Genomic DNA, 27251 nt, shown 5'->3' with positions numbered 1-27251 from the left:
TGCGTTAGGTTCATGGGACGTGTCAGCCCCTCTTTGTCAACACGAGGAGGAGATAATAAGGCCAACAGGAAGTAAACGCTTTGTGAAAGCAACGTATTTTCTTTCGTACACCTCACAGTGCACAATACCTTTGTGTCCCACCTTTTTCGATGTACAACCCTCCCTCCTACCAAAAAACCCCAAACAAACAAAGAAACAAAGTTAGTGCTTAGAAATAGGCCAAATCTTTGGCTTCACGAATAGCCAGTGACAGATAAACATAATAATTACATCTGTCCTGTTGGTGACAGCATTGATAAATTAAATTCCTGTACTTGGAGGGTTTGAAGCTGAAGATTCCAGACACGAGGCTGAAAGACCAAGACCTGTCTACTGTGGAATAACACCACGATTATCGTGAAACCCTGACTAAACTAACATAAGACATAAGAAGTGATGTCTATATGACATCATGGAGTGGTTGTGAGTTTAATGTCAGGATAATAAATTCTATACTCATAATGTAAATTGCATGAGACATATATAATGTCCTCAGCTCCAAGTATTCGTCTCTTCTCTCTCATTTCTCTTTCAACAAAGTTCACATCAAACCTGGAATAATAACGGCTACTTTCAATTTATTTTTCATCAGATGGCAAGAGGCTTTACATATTTCTTTTTTTTTTTCAACACCCAATGCTAGATGTCTACAGACAGACATGATTTTTTTATGCCCGTCTTTTACATCATTTTCGTCGTCTTCCGATTGACATGATTGCCTTTGTTGTTAACGTTTGCTGTGTTCTGCATTAATAGCCAGCCGTTAATTATCGTCTACAGTCTACTGTGTTCGACCTTTGGGTTTCATCTCGTTTGTCTAGATATACCACGCATGTAAATATCTCGTCATATTTGCCTCAGTCGTTGACCACATCCTCTTACAGCAGCATCCCGTGACACGCCTCTCCTTGGCATCTGGGGAAGGGGAGGCGATTCGGAATTATCATGTTTTCGGTAGTAAACTCGAACTTACTTCCCTTTGGACCATCAAAAAAGGCCTGCAAATAACAGTAACCTTTAATGAAACTGCGAAGAACAAAATAATTTGAAACAAGCGTGAGGATGTGGGTTTTTTTAATCCGAACTTTTTTTTAATTGAACTGAATTAAATACAAGCAACTGAGAGGAGAGATGGAATCGTTACTCTCCAATGGTGTCCAGTCACTTAATCCCCAGACATTTAATCCCCAGACACTCAATCCCCGACGCTCCAATATATGTTGGTCTCTGTGATCAAGCCGATTGAGGTGGGGCGAGAATGAACAGGAGAAAAAAAAAAAGCAAAATGGTAATCAATACTGGCAAAGTCTTTTCCTGGAAAAAGGTTTGCTACTAATAATAAAAGAGCAGAAAGAGAGAGAGAGAGGGTTATACATAAAGCTTACCTGGATATGAAAAATCAACCAGCCTTTCTTGGGGTTGCGAAAGGTGGCCCTGTACTGAAAACTGTTCTGAAAATTAATGTTAAAAAATCTATCATTAGTTTGTACTTTGTAGTAAATTATCTTGGTCTCCATGAGGCTGGTATGCAGCGAACTGTGCTGCACATCGTTTTGCTCCACTGAGATTTTGATAGTTTGCACTAGTGGGTTGCAAGTTTAACACATTGCATCTACGATGGTGTGATTGCATCAGTGTCAAATAAACATCAAAGGTAAACATCAAAATAATCGGCAGAACAGATAATACATGGAAAGAAATGTAGCTGTCGTCTGTCTCAGTTCCTCCATCTCTAGAAGTAAATAGCCACGATATCCTCAACGAAAATGTGTTCTTCTCTAAAGATCCACAAAAATTTCTTTTGTACGCGAGGTCCCTCAAGTAATCCCTTTAATATTTATTTACTTATTTGCAACAAGAAAGCCTGGTGCAAGATTCAGAATGCCTAGATGTGCAAATACAGTGAGCACAAGCATAAGTAATTTCTTTTAAATTGAATAAAATTAAATGTTTAATTAAGAATGTTAATTCTGTACCTTTGCAACTGCTTTTGTTTCGTTCCAGAAGACTGGGTGTGGTATGACTGAGCCTGGATTGGTCGGGTCTAGCACACTGGCACGGAAATCGCGCCTGTAATTATTTTAAATATCTTTATTTTCGTTGGCCCATTCAGCAGAGTAGCAGCGAATGACGCATATCAACGAGTATTTTATTCAAATTAAAGCTAAAACAATGAAATCAGTTGCAGAAAAAACAAACATGTGAACTGTGAAATGTTAAACCTTGGGTAAAGAAAAAGGACGATTAAAAGAGAGGATAAAATGTTAGATGTCTGAAGAATGAGAACAATGAAAAAAGACAAAAGGAGACAACAGTGGTAAGAATATTAAATAACAAATGGAGAGAGAGAGAGAGGGCAGAGTGTGAACAATTAGGGAAAACAACATTTAGTACCTGACGCCATCCACTGTCTTTGCATAATGAACCTCCACTTTCACCGGTATTGTGTCCGTGAACATGGTCAGAACACCGCCTGTTCTTTTCTGGACAGTAGATATGTTCGAAAGAGGTGTAAAGTTTGTTTTGTATAAAACGAAGTCGCTATTCAGATATAAAAACTCAAGAAACACCTCGTATGATACATCACACCTTAAAGCACCTCATCATTGACAAATGTTAGCGTCTTTCTCTTCATATCATGGGTTCATGCTAAGCTAGTGTAAGTAGTGCTCACATTGAGACAATACTCTCAGAGAAAGAGTTATTGTGATACTTTTCCTAAGAAATATAACTTAAGTTATAAAATAAAGTAACAATACTTCATATTTACATGTTCGTCTCTCATAATCTTAAATACGAATAGTACAAAGAGACGAAACAACTGTATTGGCAGTAGCCTGAAGATACTTGCTAAAGGTACCTAACTCGTGTACAATGTTGTTAGACGAGAACACAGTTATTTCCCTTCTACTGTCGCGTTTATTTTATGTCCGTCACATTCTTCTCGAGTCCATAAGTATATTTATTTGCGGTTGGCAGGGTTAGGCGTCTTACAATTGACGACCGCTTCAAAAATGGTATACCAGTTGTGACGTCACTCCACGTTCGTTCTCTGCTCTACCCAGTCAGGCTCATTTTAGCCGATGCAAAAAACGAAAACAACAACAACAACAAAAACACGCAAAAACTACGAAGTAAAATATCCTTTACACTCCGGTTCATTAAAGGCAGTTCGTTAACACCACACACCTCCATACCTGCCGCTAATATAAATTAATGCAAAAAAACTAAAATATTCCTATCGTCTATTTATTACAGACAGTTCATTAACGGGAATGAACTCCGCGCCCCACTCCGCGCTCTCCTGTGAACAACGGATCGAAGCGCTTGTGTATATTTATCTATATTGTATCTAACGATAGATAAAACACATGAATTATGTTTATATTGTATCTAATTATAGATAAAACAGACGACTAACGCTTATACTGTATATAATGATACATAAAACACAAGACTTACGAATTTCATGGTCCATGTCATGTTAGGTCGTCGAGTATTCTGATACAAAAAATAGAAAAATAAAAAGGGAAAAGTGCTGTGAAACATCTGAAAAAATTATCAGAAGTCCCGCTTGGTACTTTGAAAAAGTTTATATAGTAATGGTAGCATGTTATGCATATAAATATCTCCAGTTCATTGTTTCTTTGTAACAGCACAGACGTGTAAAACAAGAGCATTCATCGCAGATCACATCGACAATACATTTGTCACTGTTTAATTACCAAAGAAACATCTTGGAATTATTTGAAAAATATGTTGATTGTGTTTAGCTGGTATTAGTTTGCTTAGACACTGATTAAATGGAATCGCTGAGCAGGTATAATGAGATGGAGAACTGATCGGCGCTCACTCTTGTCTCCGCCGTCTCACTTTGTCTCTCATTCCATATTATCTTTTCCTCATCTCTGTTTATTTCTTCTCTGTTTGATATGGTGTATATGTGGTGGTGGTTTGTGATAAGGTGTGTGATTAGAAGAATGGTCACTGCGAGGTGGGTTATGGTTGGTACAAACCATCCAAGTTTTGTTTTCCTGGCCAATGGCAGTGAGGAGTTTTTTTTTCTTTATTAGACATAATGATTCCTCATTTATAGTGTTGAGATTTAGGGAAGTAGTTAATGAGGATCTTTGTGTGCATGTGTGGAGTTCTTGTTTAGAAATGGATTATGCTGACAGCAGTTTTAAGATGTGTAGTTTTGATACTCACACCGTTTGATGGAGCTCAGCTCTTGAATCAAGAATCAATCAATCTCTTCTCTTTCCCAGTCTTTTCAAACATAATAAATATGAAAAACTCACAACTTTGCTTCTTCTATCACCGTTCTTATTAAAGAACTGTCATTGCCATTTTCATGTGTCATTGCTTTGTGTAATTGTCATTTATCATTGCCATATGATTGTTTTTCTCGTGGTTCCCATTTATATGGAAGCTCAGAGTCAAATACAAGATGTAGCCAATCACTAGCTGCGACATTAGTAAGTGTACTTACCTCCACAACACTGAGATAAAAAGCTTGTACTCCCGAGTAGACCAATGCCGTTTGAAAAGTGAGACTGTGTCCTATGTTTGGAACAGTTCTGAAACAAGAATACAAACCAAACAATCCCCAGTCGGTCAAATGAAGGGACGGCCTGGTGGCCCATCATTCAAAGCGTTTGTCAATGCAGTGAACTTCTGGTGTCAAAGGTTAAAATCTCGTCTCGTCTCCACTCGTTTCTGAAATACAAACTTCGTTACTGGATAGACCAGAAACCCTAATTTCAAAAATAAAATAAATGTCAAAATGAATTAGTTTAGTAACAGACAGCCAGGTGGCAGAGAGGAACTTGTTCTCCCCTTGTCAATGAAGCATTCTTGTCGCAACTGCTGTTGTACTACAGTCGTCACGACGGCCACAACTACTTTCTTGCAAAAAGTGTCATTATAATCGGTGCAAGATTTTACAAATCTCTCTTACCTGAGATAGGTTTCTCCAAGCATCTGATCCAGGTAATAGTAAGAATTGTCAGGGAGAAAAAACTCATCGCCGCCTGCAGTGATGATGTACTTTGGCATGGTCAGACGGTCTTTGTACGCTGCACGACAAAGAAGACAGAACGTGGAAAAGATTTTAGTGTCTTTCTCTCTGTCCTCAGCGTCTGTCCGTATCTGTCCGTCCGTTGGCGATCAGTGAATAGCATTAGACTGGCACTCAATCACACAAACACACAATCTTGCACGTAAAAAGAAGATCTTGCAAACACAAAGAAAGAACGACAAAGGAATGCACGCGTGCGCACACACACACACACAGTTAGATATACCCACCAATCGGATCGATAATATCGAGCATTCTGAGAAACCTGGGGTTGTCAAGTTCCGTGGTGATGTTAAGGCTGTAGTAATCGTGGAAAGTAAAGCTCCAACCGCCGAGTGACTGACGATGATGGTGGAGGCTCTAGGTGGGGTGGGGAATAGCAGGATGCAGAAATTGAACGCACGATAATAACAACATGCAAATATAAAAATTATTGAATTTCAGTTTTTATTTTTGCAGCATATTTCATTCATGGTTTAATTTACATACGTATTCATTCATTCATTCATTCATTCATTCTACCGCGGTCACCACATCTGTAATACACACTTTATCTGGAAGGTTCTTCAAAACCTGTCAACGTCGCTTCAAATATTGAAAGAAAAATACAAAGCAAAATATCAGCACCTCCGTTATGTTTAGTAAGTCCATGACTATGGGAACAATGGCCACCACCCGTCTGTCTACAGCACCTGTTAACCAGGTTGTCCAGCCTCGCTGCAAGAGTGACAGAAAGATCAAAACAAGTAGTAGCCCCTTCTTTCTTACATCTATTATGCTTTGCCCAAGACGGTCTTCCAATGGTGGACTGAAGGCGGTGGACGCCGTGGCATTCAAAAGAAAAGCTGGGTGGCCAGCGTGAGAGGTGAACCGGGTGTCCAGGAGGGATCCTCTCATAAAGTAACCGACTTTGCACACATTTTTATATCTCTCATAAAATATAATTTTACAATAAATCAACTGTTCAATGTCCTTTCATTTTGCATTTATATATTTTAGACATTTTTTACACGATGATAATATACATGCATAAAAATGTCAAGCTAAGGATTCAAAGGTAGACCACAAAACTTTCTTCTAAAACACATTTCCTCAATAGGATGGAAGCATATAGAAGTAAATATAAGAGAGATAGAGACAGACAAATAAATTATTTTTTTTCTTCTACATATTTTTTTTTTTACCTTCGAAGCCCCGCTGACTACAAACTTGTTGATGTTATGAGAAGGATTCAGCTGATTGGCAAAGGCAGTGATGGTGTCCATGGCTCTCACCGCGGCCTGCACACAGAAAATGGAGTGAACATATAAAACTGCGGTTATGTACAGTGAACAGATAGGTCATTAAATATGAGCTGAGGTTTTAAAGCAGCTTTAGTGAGTTCTGTCCAGCAAGTCTCGGTCTTGTTGCTACTGGTAGGCAAAGTACACGAAGACAGGAGAGAAGACAGTGAGATGAAGAGGATTTTGATAATACAAGATGACAAAAAAAAGCAAATTACGCGATGATGATGATGATGATGATGATGACGACGACGACGACGATACGACGAATACGACGACGAAAAAAGAAAAAGAAATGTGTTCGGAAATGAGACTTGGGCTCTGGCTGTCGAGAATACCTTGGTCATGGGAAGAACGGTAAGCCAGTCAACGGACGCATTGTTGTTGATGAACTGATACCACGACCAGGCAAGGATCGCATCTTCGAACCGCTTCGCCTGGTTTGGATCGTTCTGCGTTTAGAACAGACAAAACGTGGGTGGATCATATCTCTGTGGTTGGAACACACAGAATGTGCCTGGCTCACCTCATCTGGAATTGTCCTTTGATCAGAGAATAGTCAATAACTGTTGCCGTCCAGCTAAATATTTGTATCTTCCACTGACGACTGTTTACTCACCCACCCACTCATTGTGTCTCACTCCTCACTTACATTGAAGACGATTGGTTGGTTGGGCACCTGGTTGAGGACAGCACACACCGACCCCGTGCTGTCAGCCATCTTTGTGGCGAAACTGATGAAGGGGTCATTTGCTGCTGGAATGCAGCTGGTGTCATGTCAGTAAAGGGACTCCATTAGTGAGGGGTCAAGACAACAAAAATTTTGTTCAATTAATTTAATGAAGTCAAGAGAAAGTACGTTCTCTTTTCTTTAAACTTCTTCCTCTGCTTTTCTTTTTCTAGGATAAGATAATAAACTCTAAAAGCATTGAAAGCATTTTGCAATTTTTCGAAAATGTTTGCCTGTCCTCCATCAAAGCCTTTTGTCATAAAGTGATCTGATAATGATGCTGTCTATATACGAATATTAATGTGAAGCATGTGTTAAAAATTAAGTTAAATCAAATCAAATTGTGTGAAATTTTCTATAATTTGTTTTATACAGCTGTCTGAAATTTTACAAGTTGATTGAATGTAGTTCGAACATTGTTTTGTAGAACCTGAGTGAATAATAATTAAGTACAGTTGTTAAAAGGTGGATAGCTTTCTTCCCAACAGGCCAACAGCCGTATCTTTGGTTCTAGTTTGACATCCTTGATGGTCCGATTGTAATAGGCACACGTCTTATTACGAATTCACTTTAAAGTCAATCAATTTTTTTCAAATAGCATTTACTAGAAACTTTGTGCGTATTTACTAAGCTAAACACTTGAACAATAATTTGCGCCAAAGCTAAGACTTGCTGGGTCACGTGACTGAAGTCAGCTTAACTAACCTAACAAATGGCATTGAACTGAATTAAATTTTATAATTTGTAAACCTGAACTGCCCTGTGTTGGGTTGCACTTATACATCATATTTCACCTTCACCATAACTTAATCTCAACCTAATTAAAAAGTAAGGGGCGATTAGCAGAGGAGCAAAAGAAACGGAAGCCAGAACCCAAGACAGGGACCTACCTGTCAGGGTTATTTCCAAGACCAATGTAGAGTAATGCTGTTTCATAGTTGGTTAGACGATCCGGCACCACCACATAGAGATAGTGCCACCATGTCGCCTGGCTGCTCTCAGCATCTGGTTCATGGGGAACAGAACAACATTGACATGGACATTTAGTTTTTGTTGCTTTTTGAAACAAAAACGAGGGAAGCGTACATTTTGTTTCAAAAATCTCGATTTGTTTGTGTGATTTTATAACTAAGAGCAATCTTTTATTGAATCATTCCTTTCAAGAGATTTGATGGTTTTCCGGAGGAAAGGGGCAGGAGGAAAGAAGAGCGACGGTAAACATATCTTGCAAGTCTTTTCTTGTAAATTAAGATCCATTTTTTAAAATATATCCACCTGGATGTTGACAAACAGGTTTTGTCCTCCAGCTCTGGCTGTGTTGATAAGGTCCTAGAAATTCTAATTCTTAATGTCTTGGAATTATTTGGAAGTATTTAAGTTTTTTTGTAGGGAAGGACACCGCCCTCCCTGACAACACACACATAATCCTCGGCTGTTTCCAGAATTGATATTTAATTTTCTCTACTTGTTAGACAAGTGATAATAGTTTCCGCTGTAAGGGTTTTTCACACTTAATGTAAAAATGGAAGGAAAGAAGTAAAAGCCACCTGTCAGCCACATTTGCGATGTCATGTTGATGGCGAAGAGCGTGTATGTAGGACCGCGGGAGCTCCAGTTTAGTGTTGTCCATGAATAGAACGGGTCTGGCCTGTTGACGTAGTCATCCAATGGAGCGGCTTCAGCTCCTTGCATCGACATCATCATCAGCAGAATCATCGTACCCGATAATAACTCAGACGCCATGCTTTCAAGCAGTCCCTTATGATGTGCAGTGAGTAATGACAGTCGGTAAAGACACTTGCAGACCTGTGGTTTTTCATCCCTTTTTATTTGTTAAAGTGAACTCTTACAAGTCACATGATTACAATTGCTTTTTACAACAGGTGCTTTTATTTTCTGCTGGTCTACCTCTTTTACGCCCACCCATCCACCCATCCACAGTCGACAAAACCGTCGACAAAACAAAGCTCGTCTGTGTGTACGCTGGTTTTGTATATCATACTCTTTGTTCTCGCTACTGCCTCATCTTCTATCTCCTATCATCAATGATACCAACAAAGAGCTGAGAAGTGAGAGTATAGAAACTTTTTATTATTTTTATTTGCCAATAATTCTGCTAACCTAACTCCTTACACTCATTGTTCGACTTTCCTACCACATTAAACTTAATTTTTGTTCAGTTTTTCGCCAGAAGTACTTTGTATTTTAAACAGGTAGTTTAATTACAAGTCTATAGTAGTATTTATATTGTATTAAGTAGTAACGTCAAAAGCGGAGCAAAAATATGTTTTATATTAATGAACAGAAAATAATTGTTAAATCGATGAAATAGTTCCAGTTACAGCAAATTAAAATAAGCGAAGCTAATTCTAAATCCAGAAAGTCTGTGTTTGTAGTTACCTGCTGGAGGACAGCCCGGGACTGGGCAACACCTGAGGTGAGAGGCTTTAAATACTCTTAGAAGCAGCTAGGTCCTAACAATCAATTGTCGATTTATTTGCGACACGTGACTGGTGACACACAGTCTTATGTGGTGTACATAACAAGCCCACAGTAAAGTGTCGTGTTGTAATACAGGTCCTGCAGGGAGCTTGGTAAATGTCTGATATCAAATAATTTTCTAGCTCCTCAAGGGTTCACGAAATTGTTGGCGCAATATAAGGCTAAACAGGACATACTTGGGTATCCTTCTTTACATCAACTGGACCGGTCCTTGGGGCCCACTAGGGAGGTGGTGTAGTTCATTATATACTCGCCAAGAAAATTTGGAGCAGATCCTGCAAGAACTTGGTCTCAAATGTTTGGTTTCCGTTGTCAGTCAACGAGGTGCAGTCAGTACTTTGAAGCACAACTAATGGAGCTAAATTCTACTCAGCTTTGCCCTTTCTACCGCCATTGTTGTCATCCTGAAGCTGGTATCTGCGGGTATCTGCCTGTATCTGCCATCTTTGGACAGGGTGGATTTCATGGATTTCAAACTGATGTCCTCAAGCGGTTGACCCTTTATGTAGACCTCTGTTTCCTTAGAGTTGACGATGAATCTGCTTTTACAACCGTTCTCCATCCGACATGTGCATCTTCTGTCTTTCACTGTTAGTGATGTTTTCTCTGCTCCTTTCGTCTGCGAAGAGTATGTTCCGCATGAGTCGACTACCGACATAGCAAAATCCTGTGAAGAACATAGAATGTTCGTGTCGTCGTGTTCTCCCGTATTTCCGCTGTATCCCTACTTGGTGTAGATCGCATCAACATCCAAACCGCTTGCATTTAGTCTTCTACAATCACCAGACTTTATGTTTATTTACCTGTTGCTCTTATCTTCCGGCCGCTTTTGATGAAATTTAGAATTTTGTGTTTCCCAGTTGTCCAACATTTACGTGAAGACGGGGGATGTCCCCTCGCCCAACTGGCTGAATGAGGCGCAGCTCTTCCTCTATCTGTTCTTTTCTTTTTTATCTACGATTTCTTCTGGCTTTATAGCCCTTAACTTGTGGCTTTACATCCTCATTTAGTTCCTCTGTGTCTTGGATTGTATGTGGATTTCTGCCTGTTTCCTTGTGGAATGGACAGACGAGGCCGGAGTTGTTGTTGACTAACGGTCTCCATACCCTGCCACGTCCTTCGAAGTCTGTGATTTGTACCGTTTACTTCTACAATGGTCCTGCATCCAGATAGTGCTTTGTAAACACTTGTTTAATGATTCAGTTTTCTTTCAGCTTGTTTCCTAGAATGATGAAACGATTGAACAAACGATTATATTTAGGTTCAAAGCATGATGTTGATTAAGGCGATCACCCTCTCCAACAGGACTTTTGTTCTTCACGTTGATGTCCACCGAGCTTGATCTTCTTCTTGCATTCTTTGTGAAAGAAACTGGCTGTTGTCACATCGTGTGTTGCTGTGTTTCATTACCGCTTCATCTTTGTGTGTTTTTTTTTCATTGGATGTTATTTGATCTCACTGTGCAGTGCACGCACCTTGAATATTTAGACAGGGAAGTGTACTCTTATTTCCGCAAAGCCTATTACCTGCTGCTCCTGGACAAAGACACGATTTCAATGTGCTCGTTATATTTTTTATTATTATTTCATTATTATCAAATAAGAACGACAGATGTTATATGTTATGGAAGCCTTACTCTTAACCATAGCTCTACAGACAGCTGTTAACATGAAATATAGGAACGCCTCTTTTCTTCTTCTTTCCTTCTGTCCTTCCTCATTATTTGTGTTTTCCACGTATTCAGAACGAGTACGTTCAAAAGAAGTGTATTAGTAAGGAGTGTGTTCAGAATGAGTGTATTTAAAAGCAGTGTGTTCAGAAGGATTGTGTTGCAAGAAAAAAAATGCCTTCAACGGTATGAATGTCAAAAAATTATTGCGCATATGAATGTCTCTAAATTCTATAAACACAATAGTATAAAAACTATTTCATCTTCTTGCTACTTTTCAGGGGCTTGGGAAAATGCTCATCTTTGGGGAGGGCAAACGACGTTAATGTTTTTGCTTCCTCAGTATTATTTTTTTAGTGGGGCGGCTTCCCTCTGGGCCCCCTGGTTCCAATGCCTTTCTCTGTTTTCTAGTAATAAATTTGCTTACAGAAGAACACACTTAGAAAAAATTGCCCAGTTCTGTTATGCGAACTTGTCAAATGCTCTTGACACAAACATCGAGGGGAGAGAAGACGTGGTCCGCATTTAGCGACGAATGATGTTAGGGGAGTGGATAGTCTTGTGTATAGTTCATATACCTGCTTGCCATTTATGTAACAAATATTTGAACTTGAGCTTAGTTAACTTAACTCAAAGGAAAATTTAAATAATGTTTATAGGCTTTCATAGTCCTAGTCCTGATTGTCGCGGTTAGAAGCCCTAATCATCGACCTCCCAGTAGAGCAGGGGTGGGGAACATCTGGCCCGCCAAGGCAACCACAGATTTCACTGAATCTATCATCTTTTCTCACAGCAAAAGAAATGTATATAAGATAATAATAATTATTATTATTATTTTTATTGGGTTTTCTTTAGGGACAAGCAAGGACCTTCTTTAGGAATATGATGCATAGAAGTACATGCCAAGACAACCACGTAAGCACGTGAGATCAGCAGCAACTTTCACCCAAACGAAGAATGGAGGAAGATTAAGAATAAAAGTCGGAGGAATATGAGATTAATTTAAAAGGAAATAGAACCAAGAGTCAAACAGCTCCAGGAACAACAAAGGACATGAGATAATCTTGTGCGGCATGGCAGCAGATGGTCACTGAATCACGATGGCGTTAGAGTACCACGTGTCGGACAGGCCTTCCCTTCATATGCAATCATCTTACTTTCTCGATTTCAATATTATGTACGATTCGATTTATTTTCGGGTTTTTTTTTTCTTTTTTAATGCATACGAACATATATCACTTTGAGAATAGGGATCTGGACAGGAGAGACAACATCCAAGGGCAGCAAGCAGCGCCCTACAGAGACGCTTCCAGGCGCTGAAGTGGAATATCTGCCTTACCTCCCGTCTCATTTGACCACCTGATTGTCCGGTGCTTGACCTGACATCTTGCACTATCCACTTGGCAAAAAGAATAGCAAACAAATGAAGCTTAGGTAATCCTTTGTGACACGATAAGCGCCAATGGATTCGCTTGATAATGGAATGTAAGTATGGCAAGGTCTTTACTTCCTTTAATGATGAGTGAAAGAAAACAAGATCATGTTGCCATGGAGGCCTGACAAGCGGGAGGGACAGGACGGCTGGTGTACCCGAAACTGTGGGTGTGAAAGGGATCAGAAGGCCGCTGGACACGAATTATTTATCGTCAGAAACAGGGGTGGGGTTGGACTACCCCAGATTTCAGTAAATTTATAAGCTTTTGAAATGTATATTAAGTAGATGATGATAATAATGATGATGATGTATGAGATTTTATGTGCTTGTGCATTAGTGTAGCATGTGTGTAGACATTTTGTAAATGCCATGAACTCCTCCATTAGGAGGACGTTTGTGTCTGCTATAAATAGCCATTATCATTATTATTAATGTACTTTCATTGCAGAACCACGAACAAACTATTGTGCATAAGGAAAAAAAAGTTAATTATTATATATATATATAATTTATGTTTGCTATTACTTGTCAAAGTTGTCATCGTCTCTTATACAACTTCATGTGCCATAGCAACCAGTTACAGTGAATTGCAATCTAAGTCTTTAAGCCATTTGCCTTCAAGCTTGAAATAAACTTAGTTATTTACAATGCTTATGTCTGATATATATATAATTTATTTTCATGGCTAGATCTTGACATAGTACCTTTAATTGTACAATGGTTGCTGTGTACAGAGTAAAATGACATCTGTTGGCTGGCTTGTGATATGAATTCTTTATACATTTGGATATCATCGCCTTCCGGTAACATTGTATTTATTGCAGTTCCAGGGATCAAGGTATTTTTAATGATCTTCAGCCTGAATTTTCTTGGCGTTTTGAATTTTCTTCTCGCGCTTGTACATGACCTGTTCATACCTGAAATCTTCCATCAAGTACATCTGTGATATTTGCCACATTTGTCATGTTGACTACAGTGTATTACACCAGGGTCCCGTAACACTCGGCCCCTTGACATCTGGGGAAAGGCAGACGATCAGGAATGATCATGTTCTCGGTGGTGAACTCGAAGTAACTCTCGTCCGGACCCGTGAAAAAGGCCTGCAACATAAGACCTATCTACCTTAGTGGTAAGTGACGAGCAAATATTAGCTAAGAGTGCTGATTTATATTATTTTAATCCAAAGTGATTGAGAAGATTCAGTTTTATGTAAAAGACGTTCACGTGAAGATGGAAAGAAGGAGTAAAACAGTCAAAGAAAACATGAAAAACGGAAACCAATATTTTCATAAAAACAATGAGCATTATAGAGAAAGATTAGTAGATACAGTCTGACCTAAAAGATTATTTGTAAACAGTTCAAACAGCCAGTGTACAACGTTTACCTGAATGTGAAAAACCAACCAGCCTGTCTCAGGGTTGCTGAAGGTGGCAGTATACTGATTTTCGCTCTGAAAAGTTCACCAAAGAATAAATAAAGCATTCTCATATGTCCTAGGTTGCAACTGTTTACTTTCTTAACACAGATGATTATGGTCGTCGTATAAATAAATAAAACTCAAAACCCGAAATCTTCCTGCACCTTTACTTCTGCTGTTGTTTTATGCCACACCACAGGGTGAGGTAAGAAAGAGTCTGGGTTGTTTGGGTCTGCCACAGCTAGGCGGAAATCCCTCCTGCAACAAAACAGTTTTGTTTCTTCGGAGTACATCCTCACTTTACATGAAGTGTGATGGACAAAGACAATCCTTACTGTATTGGGGACAGGCGCTAACCTTTGCGCCACCGATTAAAATAGACAAAATGTGAAACAATAACGGAGGGAGAAATAGAGACGGAAAGTTTGTAAACTAGAAAGAATCAAGCAAAAACAGAAAATACAAATATATATTGAGACAGAGGGAATGTTCTAAGAGAGAAACAGAGACAATATGAGAGAGAGGAATACAGACAGAAGGTGGAGGATGGCAACAGTGGGGGAAGGCAGAGAGGAAGACAAGAGGAAGAGACTCAAGGCATGAAAAGAAGGAGGGTAAGAGAGATGGACTGCGCGGAAGACTGCGCAGACGAGACTACCTTCGACCGTCCAGAGTCTTTGCGAAGTATACGTTGACTTCCACGGGTTTTGTGTCTGTGAACATGTTCAGAACGCCCCCTGTCGTCGTCTGTAAGGTGGAAATGTTCACAACAGGTGTCAGACAGGTAAGTAAAATGACTACGAATGTACAATATGAAAACTGAAGGATACAGCCAGTGCATACAACACTTTTAAGTTATTTTATCTGAAGCCACTTCTACCCGACTGACGGGTAAGGGGACTGCACTGCATAAACTGAACCAGTCAAGTCTCTGCAAGAGTTATTGTTCGTGGCATAAAACTGAAAAGCAAATTACATTTAAAAAAATAATTTCTTATATACTTGAATTATTTTCCAGCTTCTTAAAGTTAAATAAAACTGATTTAAATTTTTTAATGCAAACAATAACAACAGCAAGCGCTAAACAGCTTGGAGACATATTGTCTGAAGGATTGCATCTCTAAAGTATAGTTGGAATGGGAAATGATTATCTCCCTTGGCAAACACCAATGGAGGTGATGGTGATGATGGTGTCTAGTGAAACACAGAAAACTTACGAAATTCTTCGTCCATGTGATCTTTGGTCGAGGAAACGCCTGTAACAAACGAAAAATTTAACAAAGGAAAACTTCACAATGTATAATAATCAATTCTCCTACTAATTGCAGCAGCAGCAGATGATGATGATGACGACGTCGACGATGGAAACATGCAGCAGCAACAGGTAATGAGGATGTGGAGGAGAGAAGAATTATTTTTTGAAACATTTGAAGAATTTAAAAATTATACCAATTCTGTGGAGGTGTGGGCAGAGCGCAATTACTTCTAAGAGATGTGTAATGGCATCTATCACTAACCACGTTGTTAGCGATGTCGACGACAGCAACCACCAGGACTATGAGGACTATTGCAACAACATTGTCTACTGTTACCAGCAAGAAACACCACAGACATCAGTGCACTTACATCCAGAACACTGAGGTAGAAGGCTCGCACCCCGAGAAACAGAGATGGCCTGTGAAAGGTCAGGGAGTGCTCTGCGTTTGGAATGGTTCTGCAACAACAGTACACATCAAGGTTTGCTGCAACATCCGCAGCCAGTCAACTGGGTTTAGTTTTATGGCGCAAGAGCCTCCTAGCTGACATAATTAAAAAAAACACTAAATGGAAACAGTAAACTTATGTAAGGAGCAATAAACTCCCACATAAACTTCTGCACTCGTTTATTGCTGCTGTTGTCGTGTCGATGATGGTTTCTGTCGTTGCTGCTGGGGTCTACAGTCGTCAGAACTAAGCCAGGTAAGTAGGTGCATCTTGTTATTATTGCTTACCTGAAGGATCTTAAGTTTAAACGTTACAGTAACAGTCGAACTGATCTTGTCTCACCTGAGATAGGTGTCTCCAAGCATCTGGTCCAGGTAATAGTAGGAATCGTCAGGGAGAAAAAACTCATCGCCGCCTGTAGTGATGATGTACTTGGGCATGGTCAGACGGTCTTTGTAGGCTGCCATGAGGTAAAGACAGACCGAGGTAGGATTGTATGTGTCTGTCTTTCCGTTATCTTATTTTGTCTTCTTGTCTGTCGTAGCAAGTATGTCCTTCTGAGAAGCCAATACATACTTGCAGACGCACATCAATAATTTTATCTCTAAGATTTTAAGATTAGAAGAAAAAAAGAAAACGGAAAAGAAAACAATAAAGGAAGATAAACAGAAAAAAGAAACAAAAAACTTAGAATAAAATAAGAAATCATTGAAAAAGTAAAGGAAAATACAATATGAAAAAAGAAAGCAATAAAAAAGAAGATAGGAAAGAAAAATCGGAGGAAAGAAAATTAAAAATACAAAAAAATAAAACAAACGAAAGGAAAATTAAAAGAAAAAAAATCGAAAAAAGGAGTGGTGGGGGGTGGGGGTAAAGCTAAAGAAGGAAAGAGAACGAAAAAAGGAAGGAAGCAAAAAAGTAAGAAAAAATTGATAGAGAAGGAAAAGAAACGAGAAAGAAAGAAATCCACAATAAAGATTGGTATTAGCAAACACAACCATATTTGTAGATACACAGACTCACGCACACGCATTCCTATGCACAACCGCATGCACTAACAGGCCAGCATACGCATGCACGCGAGCATAAGCAAAGACTTTATACGATATAATAATATCTTTGGTAGAAGCACGCGCACTGATGGGATCCACGATGTCAGCCATGCGTTGAGTGTTGGGGTTGTCGAGCTCCATGGTGATGTTCAATTTGTAGTAGTCGTCAAATGCAAAAGTCCATCCGCCAAGTGCCTGATAGTGATGGTGGAGATTCTAGGAAGACAGAGAATAGATAGAAGGTGGGTACAGAGTTTGAGGCCCAGCCAACAACTATAAGACTATATCACGGCAAGACAGCAAGTCCTGTAGTGCCACATGCAGAGAAAGAACAGTGTCCCCGAGACGAGATCTGAACCCAGGACAGCCAGTCGTCACTGTTTTGGTAACAAGCGCCACCGGACCTCCCAGAAAGATAGAAGAAAAAGTCAAACTGAGGAGATCAAATGAAGGAAAGAAAGCATAATGCAATGATCAAATGAAAGATAGAAAAGGTGCTGAATGCAAAGATCGAGAAAAAGAAAGAAAAACAAACAAACAAAAACGAACGAATGAACACACAAAGAAATAAACAGGAAACCTAAACTATTGTTAAATTCCAATGTTATTTTTATTTATTCAAGTTTGTACCTGCACTAAGTTCAGGAGGTCCATGACCATGGGAACAATGGCCACCACCCGCTTGTCCACTGCCCCCGTTGTCCAAGTTGTCCACCCGCGCTGCAAAAGCGACGGAGTAGCAAGTACAGGTGTGATTTTTAGTGTATGTTTGTAGAAACGAATATAAAAGCGAGATGTCATAATGTGTGAGATGTGGATATGTGGGAATCAACGACAGCGACACAGGAAGCAGAGGGTGGGGGAGAAAGAGGAGGGGGGGACAGAGAGAAAATAATATTACCTTCGACTCCCCGCAGACCAGAAACTTGTTGATGTCGACAGAAGGATTCAGCAGCTTGGTGAAGGCAGCTATGGTGTCCATGGCCCTCACCGCGGCCTGCACTCATAATCAGTATGTGGATGGAACATGTTGAGTCGCACAGAACCATGAGCTGACATTCCTAAGTAGATTTTTCATCGACTTTCGTGGTCAGCAAGTCTCAGCTTTGTTGCTAATAATGACCCATGACACTGGGGTCCACCAGAACAGTGATGAAGATGATTTTGATTTACACTCCGTAAGAAGATGCAAGCAATTACAATATCAATAACGATGATGGTGATGTTGCTCGCGATGATGAGAGCTATGGTACTCAAAGAACGGGCTCACAAGCATACCTTGGTCATTGGAAGTCTGATGAGCCACTCTGCTGATGCATTGTGGGAGATGAACTGATACCACGTCCAGGCTATGATGGCGTCCTCAGACCGCTCTGTCTTACTTGGGTCATTCTGTTGGAACAGACAGAAATGCCTGGCTCAAATATGTTAATTCTTTTGCCTCTATTCTATTTTTTTTCGTTTTGCTGATTTAAAGATCCCTTTCAAAAAATTATGGGTTCGTTGGGACAAATCGAAGTATGGCGAAGGCGAAAAGTAGTGATTTTTTTTTATAGAAAAAAATGCTTCCTGTTGTACATAGAAATATTTTCTTCCAGTAATTAATACTTATTCACTCACTCACACTTTACTCGCTCATTCTCTTTGTCACGCACACACTCTTCACTCACATTTTACGCACTTCCTCGTCATTCTCTCGATTACTTACACTTGAATCATTCACTCATACTTCACTCACTCACTCTTCACTCCTTCCCTTTACTCCTTTTTTCACCCACTTCCTTGATCCTTACTCCTTTACTTCCTCACTCTCTCCCTCACTCATTTACTCACATTGAAGACGATGGGTTGGTTGGGCACCTGCCTCAGGTTAGCGCACACTGTGCCCGTGCTGACGGCCATCAGTGTGATGAAGCTGATGAACTCATCGTCGACATCTGGAATGTAACTAACATCACAGCAAAATTACAGCATTAGGGACAGGGCTTGAAAGTTTGACTGTTCGTCGTCGTCATCATCATCATCCTCATCATCATCATAATCATCATCAATCATCATCAATCATCATCAATCATCATCATCATCATCATCATTACTTGTTTGGTTTTTTTTTTTAATGCACGGCATCAAAATGTGAAGCATTGTTTCCTTTGTTTTGCAGTTAGCGTGAACAAAAATAAATAAATAAATAAAGAAATAGAAACAGAGGTTAGAAATGAACAGAAAAGAAAACGGAGACAAACACGATGATATACTTTGGTCCATTGCCTCCATAAGAGATGTACAAGAGGCCGGCCTCTGGCCGTGTGATCCTGTCCGGCACCGCGACATACAGGTAGTGCCACCATATTGGATGTCTGCTCTCAACACCTGTATCATGATGGACAGAGCAACGAAGGTTTTTTTTTTTTAATGTGAAGAAGAAATATACAGAGCATATCGTTTCTTGAATATAGATCATAATAAAAAAAATGAAACTAATTTATATCATAAGTATCCAGCTAATAGCTTGAAATATTTTAACCAAGATGCGCTAACAGTCGTATTAACCAAAATGGATTGGACTGAATTTTTTTTTTTTCAAATGGTAAATTTTTCTTAGTATGAAAGAGAGACAAAAAACAGTACTCTTGGTTCTTTAGAAAGAGCGAGATGTACTGTGATTCAATAAGAGTTGAATTCATATTTAAATGGAACACAGTAAAAAGTTTTGATTGCTCATCAGATTTCTTGCTCAGTGTTCGGACATGGCCAGTAGCTCCTCTTACCAAGCTCCTTGCCACATCTGAGTGAGCAAACGCCGTACTGAATAAAGAGGTGAGAGAATGAATGAAGAGGAGAAATTGTAAATTTATTGCTGGAGCCATAACCCTGTGACGACCTCACTCGGAAAAAAAAGACAGCCGCAGCTAGAAAAGTGAGTTGACAGATTGATGTCTCTCTTGACTCGCGAGATGCTTTCCCACCTCGTGCTTGGGTGGAGGGTAGGTTCACGGGGCCAGGTAATCCCGGTAGTGTTTGTAGAAAGACCCCTCCTGGTTCCTCAGGGAGAGTATGACAAATGTAGTGAGCAATAAGGCGACAGTATTGTGTTCACGGTCAGAGGTTGTTTACATTGCCCATTAAAAAAGCATTGCTGTTGCCTCAATGGCATTTCTTTTTTAAAAATATGTTCTTAAAAAATCACACAAGTAGAAGACTTGGTAATAAGCTACTTCATACAATTGTTTTAAATTTAAAATTCTCTGTATTGAACACATTTGTTTAATCCCTTTTAGAACACTTAGAATTTCTAGATTGAAGACAAATGCCGAGGAAGAACTGAAACAAGAAAGAAGAAGACAGTTTAAAAGTACAGCTTTAAGGACTTGATGGAAGTTGGAGCGATGACTTGAGGCTTGTCTGGAGGGAGGAAGGGTGGCGGGGTAAACTACTCCCATGGGCATGGGCTGACAGACTAATGAATCTCCATCGTAGCCAGCACCACCCAGAGATGTCCCCTCGGGCCCAGGAGACCTGATGGGGGGGATGGTGTGTCAACAACTCAACATAATCAGTCATGTTGAGTTTGTTACCATGGCATCCTTTACACATAGACGAGGACGGGATGTCAAACTTTCGAAAATATGGGTGGGTGGGGAACGGCCGGTGAAACAAACAAACAAACAAACAAACAAACAAACAAACAAACAAACAAACAAACAAACAAACAAACAACAATACGAATATGTTCTACTACAGTCACTCCTATCGCTTTGTTATAATATTTTTTAACGGAACACACAAAAGAAGACCAGAAAACTATTTCAAAGGTCCTCTTAACTTTAGAATCTGTTACACATGACAGAAACATCTGAGTGCACGGCAGTGAGGAGAACAGCTTTACCTGACATCCACATCTGTGACGTCATGTTGATGACGTAGAGTGTGAAGTCCGGCCCCCGGTATTTCCAGTTCAAGGTTGTCCAGGTGTAGAAGGGATCTGGCTTGTTGACGTAGTCATCTAATGGTGTAGCATCAGAACCTTGCATCGACCTCGTCGTCAGCAGAACAATCGCCCACAGAAAGAGCTGGACCGCCATGTTTGAAACGGGCCTTAATTGTCGTGACGTACGATGGATGACATTCGGTGACATCCCTTGACGGGTGATCCTGCATCATTAGCAGTCACAAGTAATGTAATGCATCATCATTATCATCATCATCGTCGTCGTCGTCGTCGTCGTCGTCTTCGCAGTAGTAATAGCAGTTGTTGTCAGCATCCCAAGCCCATCATCATCAATTACTTGACAACCCCGGAGTAGGAGGTTCGGTGAACAACATCGGCAAGAAAACGAACTTTGCATCTATTACACGAAGAGCACATTTTTCGAAACGATATCAAATATTTGTTGTGCATGTCTGAATGTAGGAGTCTATAAATAAGTGTATGAACGGTCATCAGAAGACGAGGTGGCCGAGTGGTTAAGGCGATGGACTGCTAATCCATTGGGGTTTCCCCGCGTGGGTTCGAATCCCATCCTCGTCGTTTAGTAGTTTCTTTTATAATTTTTTCTTGGTGAAGAAAGTCTTAGTTTAGTAATAATTGACCTGGAAAAGTCCCATTGCCCACCTGTCGATTTTTGTTTCCTAAAAGTCTCAGCGCAGGTGTCCTGACCTCGGTTTCATTCATTTCTCTGAAGCCTTGGTATGGCGCAAAGCTGAACAACCAGCACTGAACAATGCTTTAAAACTTTAAAATATTGTGATAGCCAAAATTCGTCAAGCACTTTAGCTTAAATACACTAATTATCAAGATTAGCTTAATTATTGCATGCACCAGCATTTCTATGAGACGTATTGCGCTTGGACCTTGCAGTTTTATTGTTTTTTTTTGTTTGTTGTTGTTGTTTTTGGAGGGGGTGTATTTCAGGTATATTTTGGTATTTTCCCACTAATCTCAGTGACAATCTTTTTTCCATGAAGATCCATTAATGACCAAACGACTTTCTTATTTATAAGAAATGTTGTGTTTGTAACTAATAGGTTAAAAACAACATTTTTCGAAGACTCCATTTGTGACATTATACCATGGGTAGGCCTTGGTTGTCCCTCCCTGTGTGCCTGTCAGTCTATCCTCAGTTTGTAGACATGAGATATTGCTTCTCGGGTACTGAATGCAGCGCTATGTCGATCTGTGACATCTTTTGAGATTATCATTTTTATTGTAAAATTTTTGATTAAGTATCGTTTGGTAGTTGGGTATCTCTCTTAATATTTTTATTTTGGTAGGTGAGCAACGAGGTTGATAAGAGTTTAGATGTAAGCAGAGCTCTAGAGTCTACATTTCCTATAGTTCATTTCTTTCGAAGACATTTTAAATTGAATTTATAATTAAGCTAGGCTAGAAGTCTTATTAATTCATTTATGATATGGTTTTTACTTTGGGTTTTTATTGCTCCTCCTGATGATGTTATCCAGTTTGTACTTATGTTTATATGCATCTAGACAAGAATGCTCGCCTTCGTTGTTATCTCAATGACAGGATAGTATGTATGTCAGGCTACAAAGGTCAAATGCCAGGTCGAGTTCTTCTCTTTCTTGTTTGTTTTCATCACAATCCACCATGTGAGGCTCGAAGTCTCTCACCACGTGTACATAAAGGGTTTTATAGTTAGCTCAGTACCCATTTAATTCACAGATGGTTCTGCATTTCGCCAGTTATTTCGCAGTCACTATGTCACCCGCACCAAGGTCACTGGCTGAGGTCAGAGTGGAGGTCAAGTGGGGGTCAGGGTGGAGGGAAACAACGGGCTGTCAGCGGTACTCATCCCAAGCAGGAGACCCCACTACACCCGTCAGGTGTAGAAAGTGTACCTTTCTCTAGTACTGAATACAGACAGGTACGCTATCGATGATATCTTGATGACTGTCACATATTTTGTGAAGTGGCATTTTCGAGTGAATATCGGCTGGAAGTGGGGGCCTCTCATCTTTTCTTTTCTTTTTTTTAAATCGTAGTTGATTGCACGACTTTGATTAGAAGGATTGCAGATATCTAGAGAGTTCTAGAGGTGGTGCAACTCATGCAGCCATCCGTAATTTAACCCTGATCGTTCCTGAACTATTTTCAGGCCGTTGGGGTGTGAAGTGTCAGAGACCGCAGGTAGTTGTGTTTGGAAGGGGAAAGTGCTTCCAACTAAAGACGATGTCACGCTGAGGGGGATGGGAATCTGGGGAATGTAGAATGGAAGGGGTGAGGAGGGGGAAAATTTGGAGGAGGTGTTGGAGCAAGCTCTCTGCTCTGTGCAAGGAGGGCTTATGGAAAAGTTTCTGTCTTTAATGAAATATAGACCCATGGTAAATATCAACATCCCACACGAGGGTTATTTTCCAGAGGTGGGCCAAAAAAAAAAAAAAAGGCAGTGAACCACAGGGATCTTACGGCTCTAGTCAAGAATCTAGAAAGGTATAAAAGCTTCAAAGCAAAGACAAGCATGTGACTAAGTATTTTGTGAATACCCGTGCAGCAAACCTCCCCCAGCAGACCCAGACTTAAGTGGGTACCTGACTTGACAGAGGGTTGGTGAAAGTAAGGCAGCGAGGGAGAGATATGTGAGGTCTCTAACAACTCGCGTCCTAACGACCTGTTAAGTTTCTTTACCCACCACTTTATACCTAAAACAAGGAGCCAATGTGGCTCCTCTTCTGTTCTTTCACTTCAATTTACATCTTCATTGCTTCTGTCTAGACCTATATGCCACTTTTATTAAATAGTTGTGCAAAATGTTCGTACTATTGTTCAGTGTTAATATTCTGCACCTTTAATTCGTGTACATTAGCAGGTAAAAACAACCCAAGAGAAGAATAAAATAACACCCACTCCACCAGACGTAAATCTTTACATAAAAGAGTTTGAATGTGATCCACGGTCTTCGACTGCTGGATACGGTTACAGCCCAACTGAAGTAAGTGCTCATCATTGTGCATGGTCTTCATTTTTTCGATGGACTGTTATCTTTTTGTCGATCTCACCCTTTCGAATTCTTTATGAAGAGCACAACAGCACAATAGGTGTGTCCTTAGCCAATGGAGAGATAAGAAAAATTCAGGACACATGATAGAGTCACCTAAAAATCATCATTCGGTATTGGGACATGAAAACTGAGTATTTCGTCTGAAGTTTGTATGGTCTACATTCTTTCCCAAATGCTTACATAAGGTAATTAAAATGGATGAAAATGACGCTCAACCGTCAACATGAATTAACAAAACAAGTTGTTTATATACTTACATGGTTCACCTATGCTGTTCGTCTGGAATCAAGCGACCGTCGCCCGTAGTGTAGGTTAGAGAGACCGAGAAACCAAATGAGACTAATTGTGTAATCTGCTGAGTGCCTTTTTCGGTCATTTAGGGTGGAGTCACACAAAAAACTCAAAACAGTTTTGATAAGCCTTTCGCCAAACCACCTTTAAGCACTCCACAAAGAAACAAGGTTCGGACACGTTTTCAACTTGTTTTCCGTGTAAGTTGCCATAGGAACGAACTTTTTTCTTTAAAAGCTGTGTTTGAGAGTGGCGTGTCATTGTAAGTACCATGTAGTTTATGATAAAGGAAAATGCTAACTAAACAGTAATACAAATACACCAATCATCAACGAATAAGCGGTAGTTTTATGATCTGACAATAATGGTGAGGAGGGGAAAGGACATTTTACAATGCTCATTTGGGGAAACGGATAGCTTTGTGGTTAGAGCACTTGTATATTCACCATAATAAGCGCCTGTTCGATACCCGTTTATCGCAGCAAGCTTTTCTCCATCGACCCAGCTATGATGAGTAGGTACCTGACCTCATAGAGGTCGGTGAAGGTAAGACAGCGAGGGAGGGGAGATGGGAAAAGATATCGCCATACAGAACATACAAAACATGTGTATATTAAAAATCGTGTACCAGCAATCGTGATGAAACAACGTGCTTGTCAAACAGTACACTAACGGTGTATGATTGTAAAGGACACGGTGGACACCTGTGTACCTATTGGTTAGGCAGATAAGTACAGCTTGTCCTTCTGCAAGCAGACGTCCTGTGTCTAAGCACCTCCAGAAGGGTACAGGTCGTCCCCTGACCTTTTTAGGTCGGGTCGAGGGGTCTGGTGACTTGCATAGTTAACAGTCTGCGAGAAATTGGTGTATCTTCAGATTACTGTACATGTGAACTGTTTCTTTCTTATAGTCGTTTGTCTCTGCTCCTGTGATGCTTGCTCTGTATTTTTTATGCATGTGTCTTTATATGTACAGTTGTAAAATCCCTACAACATTGACTGCCAAACAAATCTTAGTGCTAGTGATGGTGTAAATTTTCTTCCCATTAGAATTACCAAAAGCATAGTGAAACAATGCTCTGAGTCTGTAAAATATATTTTAGTAATAAGTTCTTCGAGGAGACAGTATAGTAATAATTTTTATTTTTCCAAATGCACATTTTTCTGTTTTCGGTGATACAGAAGAAGGTGCTGCAGCTATCTTGTCTGCATCAGTGTGTGATGGACGTGTCGCCGCTCCATAAAACCTTTTATACGAGTGTTTGAAACCCCCTTACTCATACATCGTGGTCCGAGCTGGAGGTGTGCAAGCATCCGTGTATGAATGATGCACACCTGCTGTTGACAGGTGAACGGATCCGCTACAGTCTTCTAGTCTTAATCACTTCGCTTTCACTCTTGTTGATGTCTGTAGTAAATGAAAAAAACCTGAGTAGCTAAGCTTTCTGCTGCTATTGTGTGGAAAGAAAGAATGTCACACCTGATGCACATTTAGCCAGGTTATACGTGTTACTGTCAACTAAATCTTTCTTGATGTTCACATTCTTGTCCCCTCAGCCCTCCCCCACCTCACCCCGGTTCTACGCCACTGAAAAACATAACTTTTCTCTTATTCTGTTATCCTCGTAAATAAAGATTTGTCATTTGTCATGTGTGTTTGTGAATGCAAATCTGATGAATTCTGAGACAGACCACATCATTAATGATATATGTAAGCCTAGGTTTATTGTTTAAATTTTAAGTCAATAAAAAGAGTTAAGCACAACCTTGCGCCACCCATGGGTCCTAAGACGAGTGCACCTATAACTACCTTACCTGGGTGACCAGCGGACATCTAACCGCTGAGCCAGCGCGGCGCCCCACGAGTGGGAGGTCACGACTCACGTGCTGGTGACAAGAGCCGGCCAGTCCTTGTCTACAATGGAGGTCGCACGCAGAAAGAATGTATCTTGGGACGTCAAGCAGGAGACAGGCCGTCCTCCTACACACCTACTCACCTGTCTGCCCTGCTCACCACGAATGTACATCCGTGTCATGTGGAGGAGGTGGGGGAGACAGGAGGGGGTATTGACCTGGAATCACAAATGTTTGCTCTACCTTGTTTCACTCCCGGAAGACTGCCACCCCCATTAACTAAGTCAAAGGTCAGTATATACCTCTCTGCGCTCATCTTTTTCAGCCAGCTTAGACCCGATTCATAGCAAACGACTTTTTCTTTCAGTCTTTATCTGCTTCCGGTTCATAGTAAACACCCTTAGAAAAACAATTAATATGCCGACATGCTTTTTCTAGGAAAGAGACATTAGTGTTCACGAGCTAAAAGGCAAGAGTGGCTTGACACACACACACACAAAAAGACAAAGAACTGAATAAAGAAAGGAAAAATAGAACAGAGAAACAATATTCCTCTGGCAACAATGTTTTGAGGTTTCAAGATCGTCCAGACACAAAGACAATCAAGGTAAGAGATAACAGAAAAATAAACAAAACAATATTTTAAAGTATTCAATTCATCCAAAGAAAAAGTGCCTCAGAATCCTGGGCAATTGAACACATTGTAATTTTACATCAGTAAAGTATGAAATCCATATTTCTTTAACAACAGCATTAAATTAGATTCTCGTGAAAATCGGTGATGTTGCAACAGAGAACTTCATGAAAGAACAGCGAAGACACGAGGATAGAAGATCACAAGAAAATACCACGACCACCCTGTCACCGGTAATTGAAAAGGGCGGAGCAGTCGTGGCACGTGTGTGTGTTACGGTTATTACACAGGTTACACGTTCCAAGTAACAAAGGTGGCCAACTTAATTTCCTCACTACTGCCTTTCCTACCTTCTGGGTCCGTAGCCATGAATAGAAGATACTTGGCTTCAGTGCGGGTTGTTTTACCTCCGGTCTGTACCACGAGACTATTTCCGTCCTCTCCAAACGGATGTGGATGAGCTGTATGATGATTACACCTCGAGAACATCTTTCAACCTCCGAGGTTTGTGCGTGTTTCAAATTGAAGGACATTGCACAACCTTC

General features: G+C 40.2%; 3 protein-coding genes and 1 non-coding gene across 7 annotated transcripts in view; 2 read left to right on the top strand and 2 right to left on the bottom strand.

Annotated features, from left to right (window-relative positions):
* Positions 1-584: 584 nt before the first annotated feature.
* On the bottom strand, positions 585-9546 carry LOC112571827 (autocrine proliferation repressor protein A-like). The gene is made up of 15 exons (XM_025251141.1): positions 9533-9546; positions 8680-8938; positions 8023-8137; positions 7055-7169; positions 6741-6854; positions 6304-6399; positions 5747-5836; positions 5350-5479; positions 5000-5117; positions 4532-4619; positions 3502-3540; positions 2434-2522; positions 2016-2109; positions 1425-1490; positions 585-1037 (listed from the first exon to the last, which is right to left on the bottom strand). The coding sequence occupies exons 2-15, from the start codon at positions 8873-8875 to the stop codon at positions 918-920; spliced, it is 1470 nt and encodes a 489-aa protein (XP_025106926.1). The 5' UTR covers positions 8876-8938; positions 9533-9546; the 3' UTR covers positions 585-917.
* A 2957-nt stretch (positions 9547-12503) lies between these two features.
* LOC112571826 (autocrine proliferation repressor protein A-like) lies at positions 12504-27188 on the bottom strand. 4 transcript variants are annotated; one of them, XM_025251137.1, is made up of 16 exons: positions 26034-26171; positions 24186-25626; positions 20799-21064; positions 19168-19282; positions 18746-18860; positions 18191-18304; positions 17814-17909; positions 17543-17632; positions 16999-17128; positions 16203-16320; positions 15783-15870; positions 15374-15412; positions 14815-14903; positions 14321-14414; positions 14124-14189; positions 12504-13838 (listed from the first exon to the last, which is right to left on the bottom strand). In XM_025251137.1, coding segments are annotated over exons 2-16 (1542 nt in total). In that variant the 5' UTR covers positions 24188-25626; positions 26034-26171; the 3' UTR covers positions 12504-13718. The 4 variants fall into 4 exon arrangements, with proteins under 4 accessions (XP_025106922.1, XP_025106925.1, XP_025106924.1 ...); XM_025251140.1 differs by lacking the exons at positions 24186-25626; positions 26034-26171 and adding an exon at positions 27057-27188; XM_025251139.1 differs by lacking the exon at positions 24186-25626.
* On the top strand, positions 21359-21440 carry Trnas-gcu. The gene has a single exon. It is a non-coding gene; the product is annotated as a tRNA-Ser (tRNA).
* Positions 26228-27251, top strand: part of LOC112571828 (glycoprotein-N-acetylgalactosamine 3-beta-galactosyltransferase 1-like) — a 16818-nt gene continuing 15794 nt past the window's right edge. Inside the window, exon 1 of the mRNA XM_025251144.1 lies at positions 26228-26362. The gene's annotated coding sequence lies outside the window, so the exon portion shown is untranslated. The remainder of the gene's footprint in view (positions 26363-27251) is intronic.

The sequence above is a fragment of the Pomacea canaliculata genome, linkage group LG9 (assembly GCF_003073045.1).
Source record: "Pomacea canaliculata isolate SZHN2017 linkage group LG9, ASM307304v1, whole genome shotgun sequence".
In the NCBI taxonomy this organism is placed as follows: domain Eukaryota; kingdom Metazoa; phylum Mollusca; class Gastropoda; order Architaenioglossa; family Ampullariidae; genus Pomacea; species Pomacea canaliculata.
This window is presented reverse-complemented; position numbering and strand designations above follow the sequence as displayed.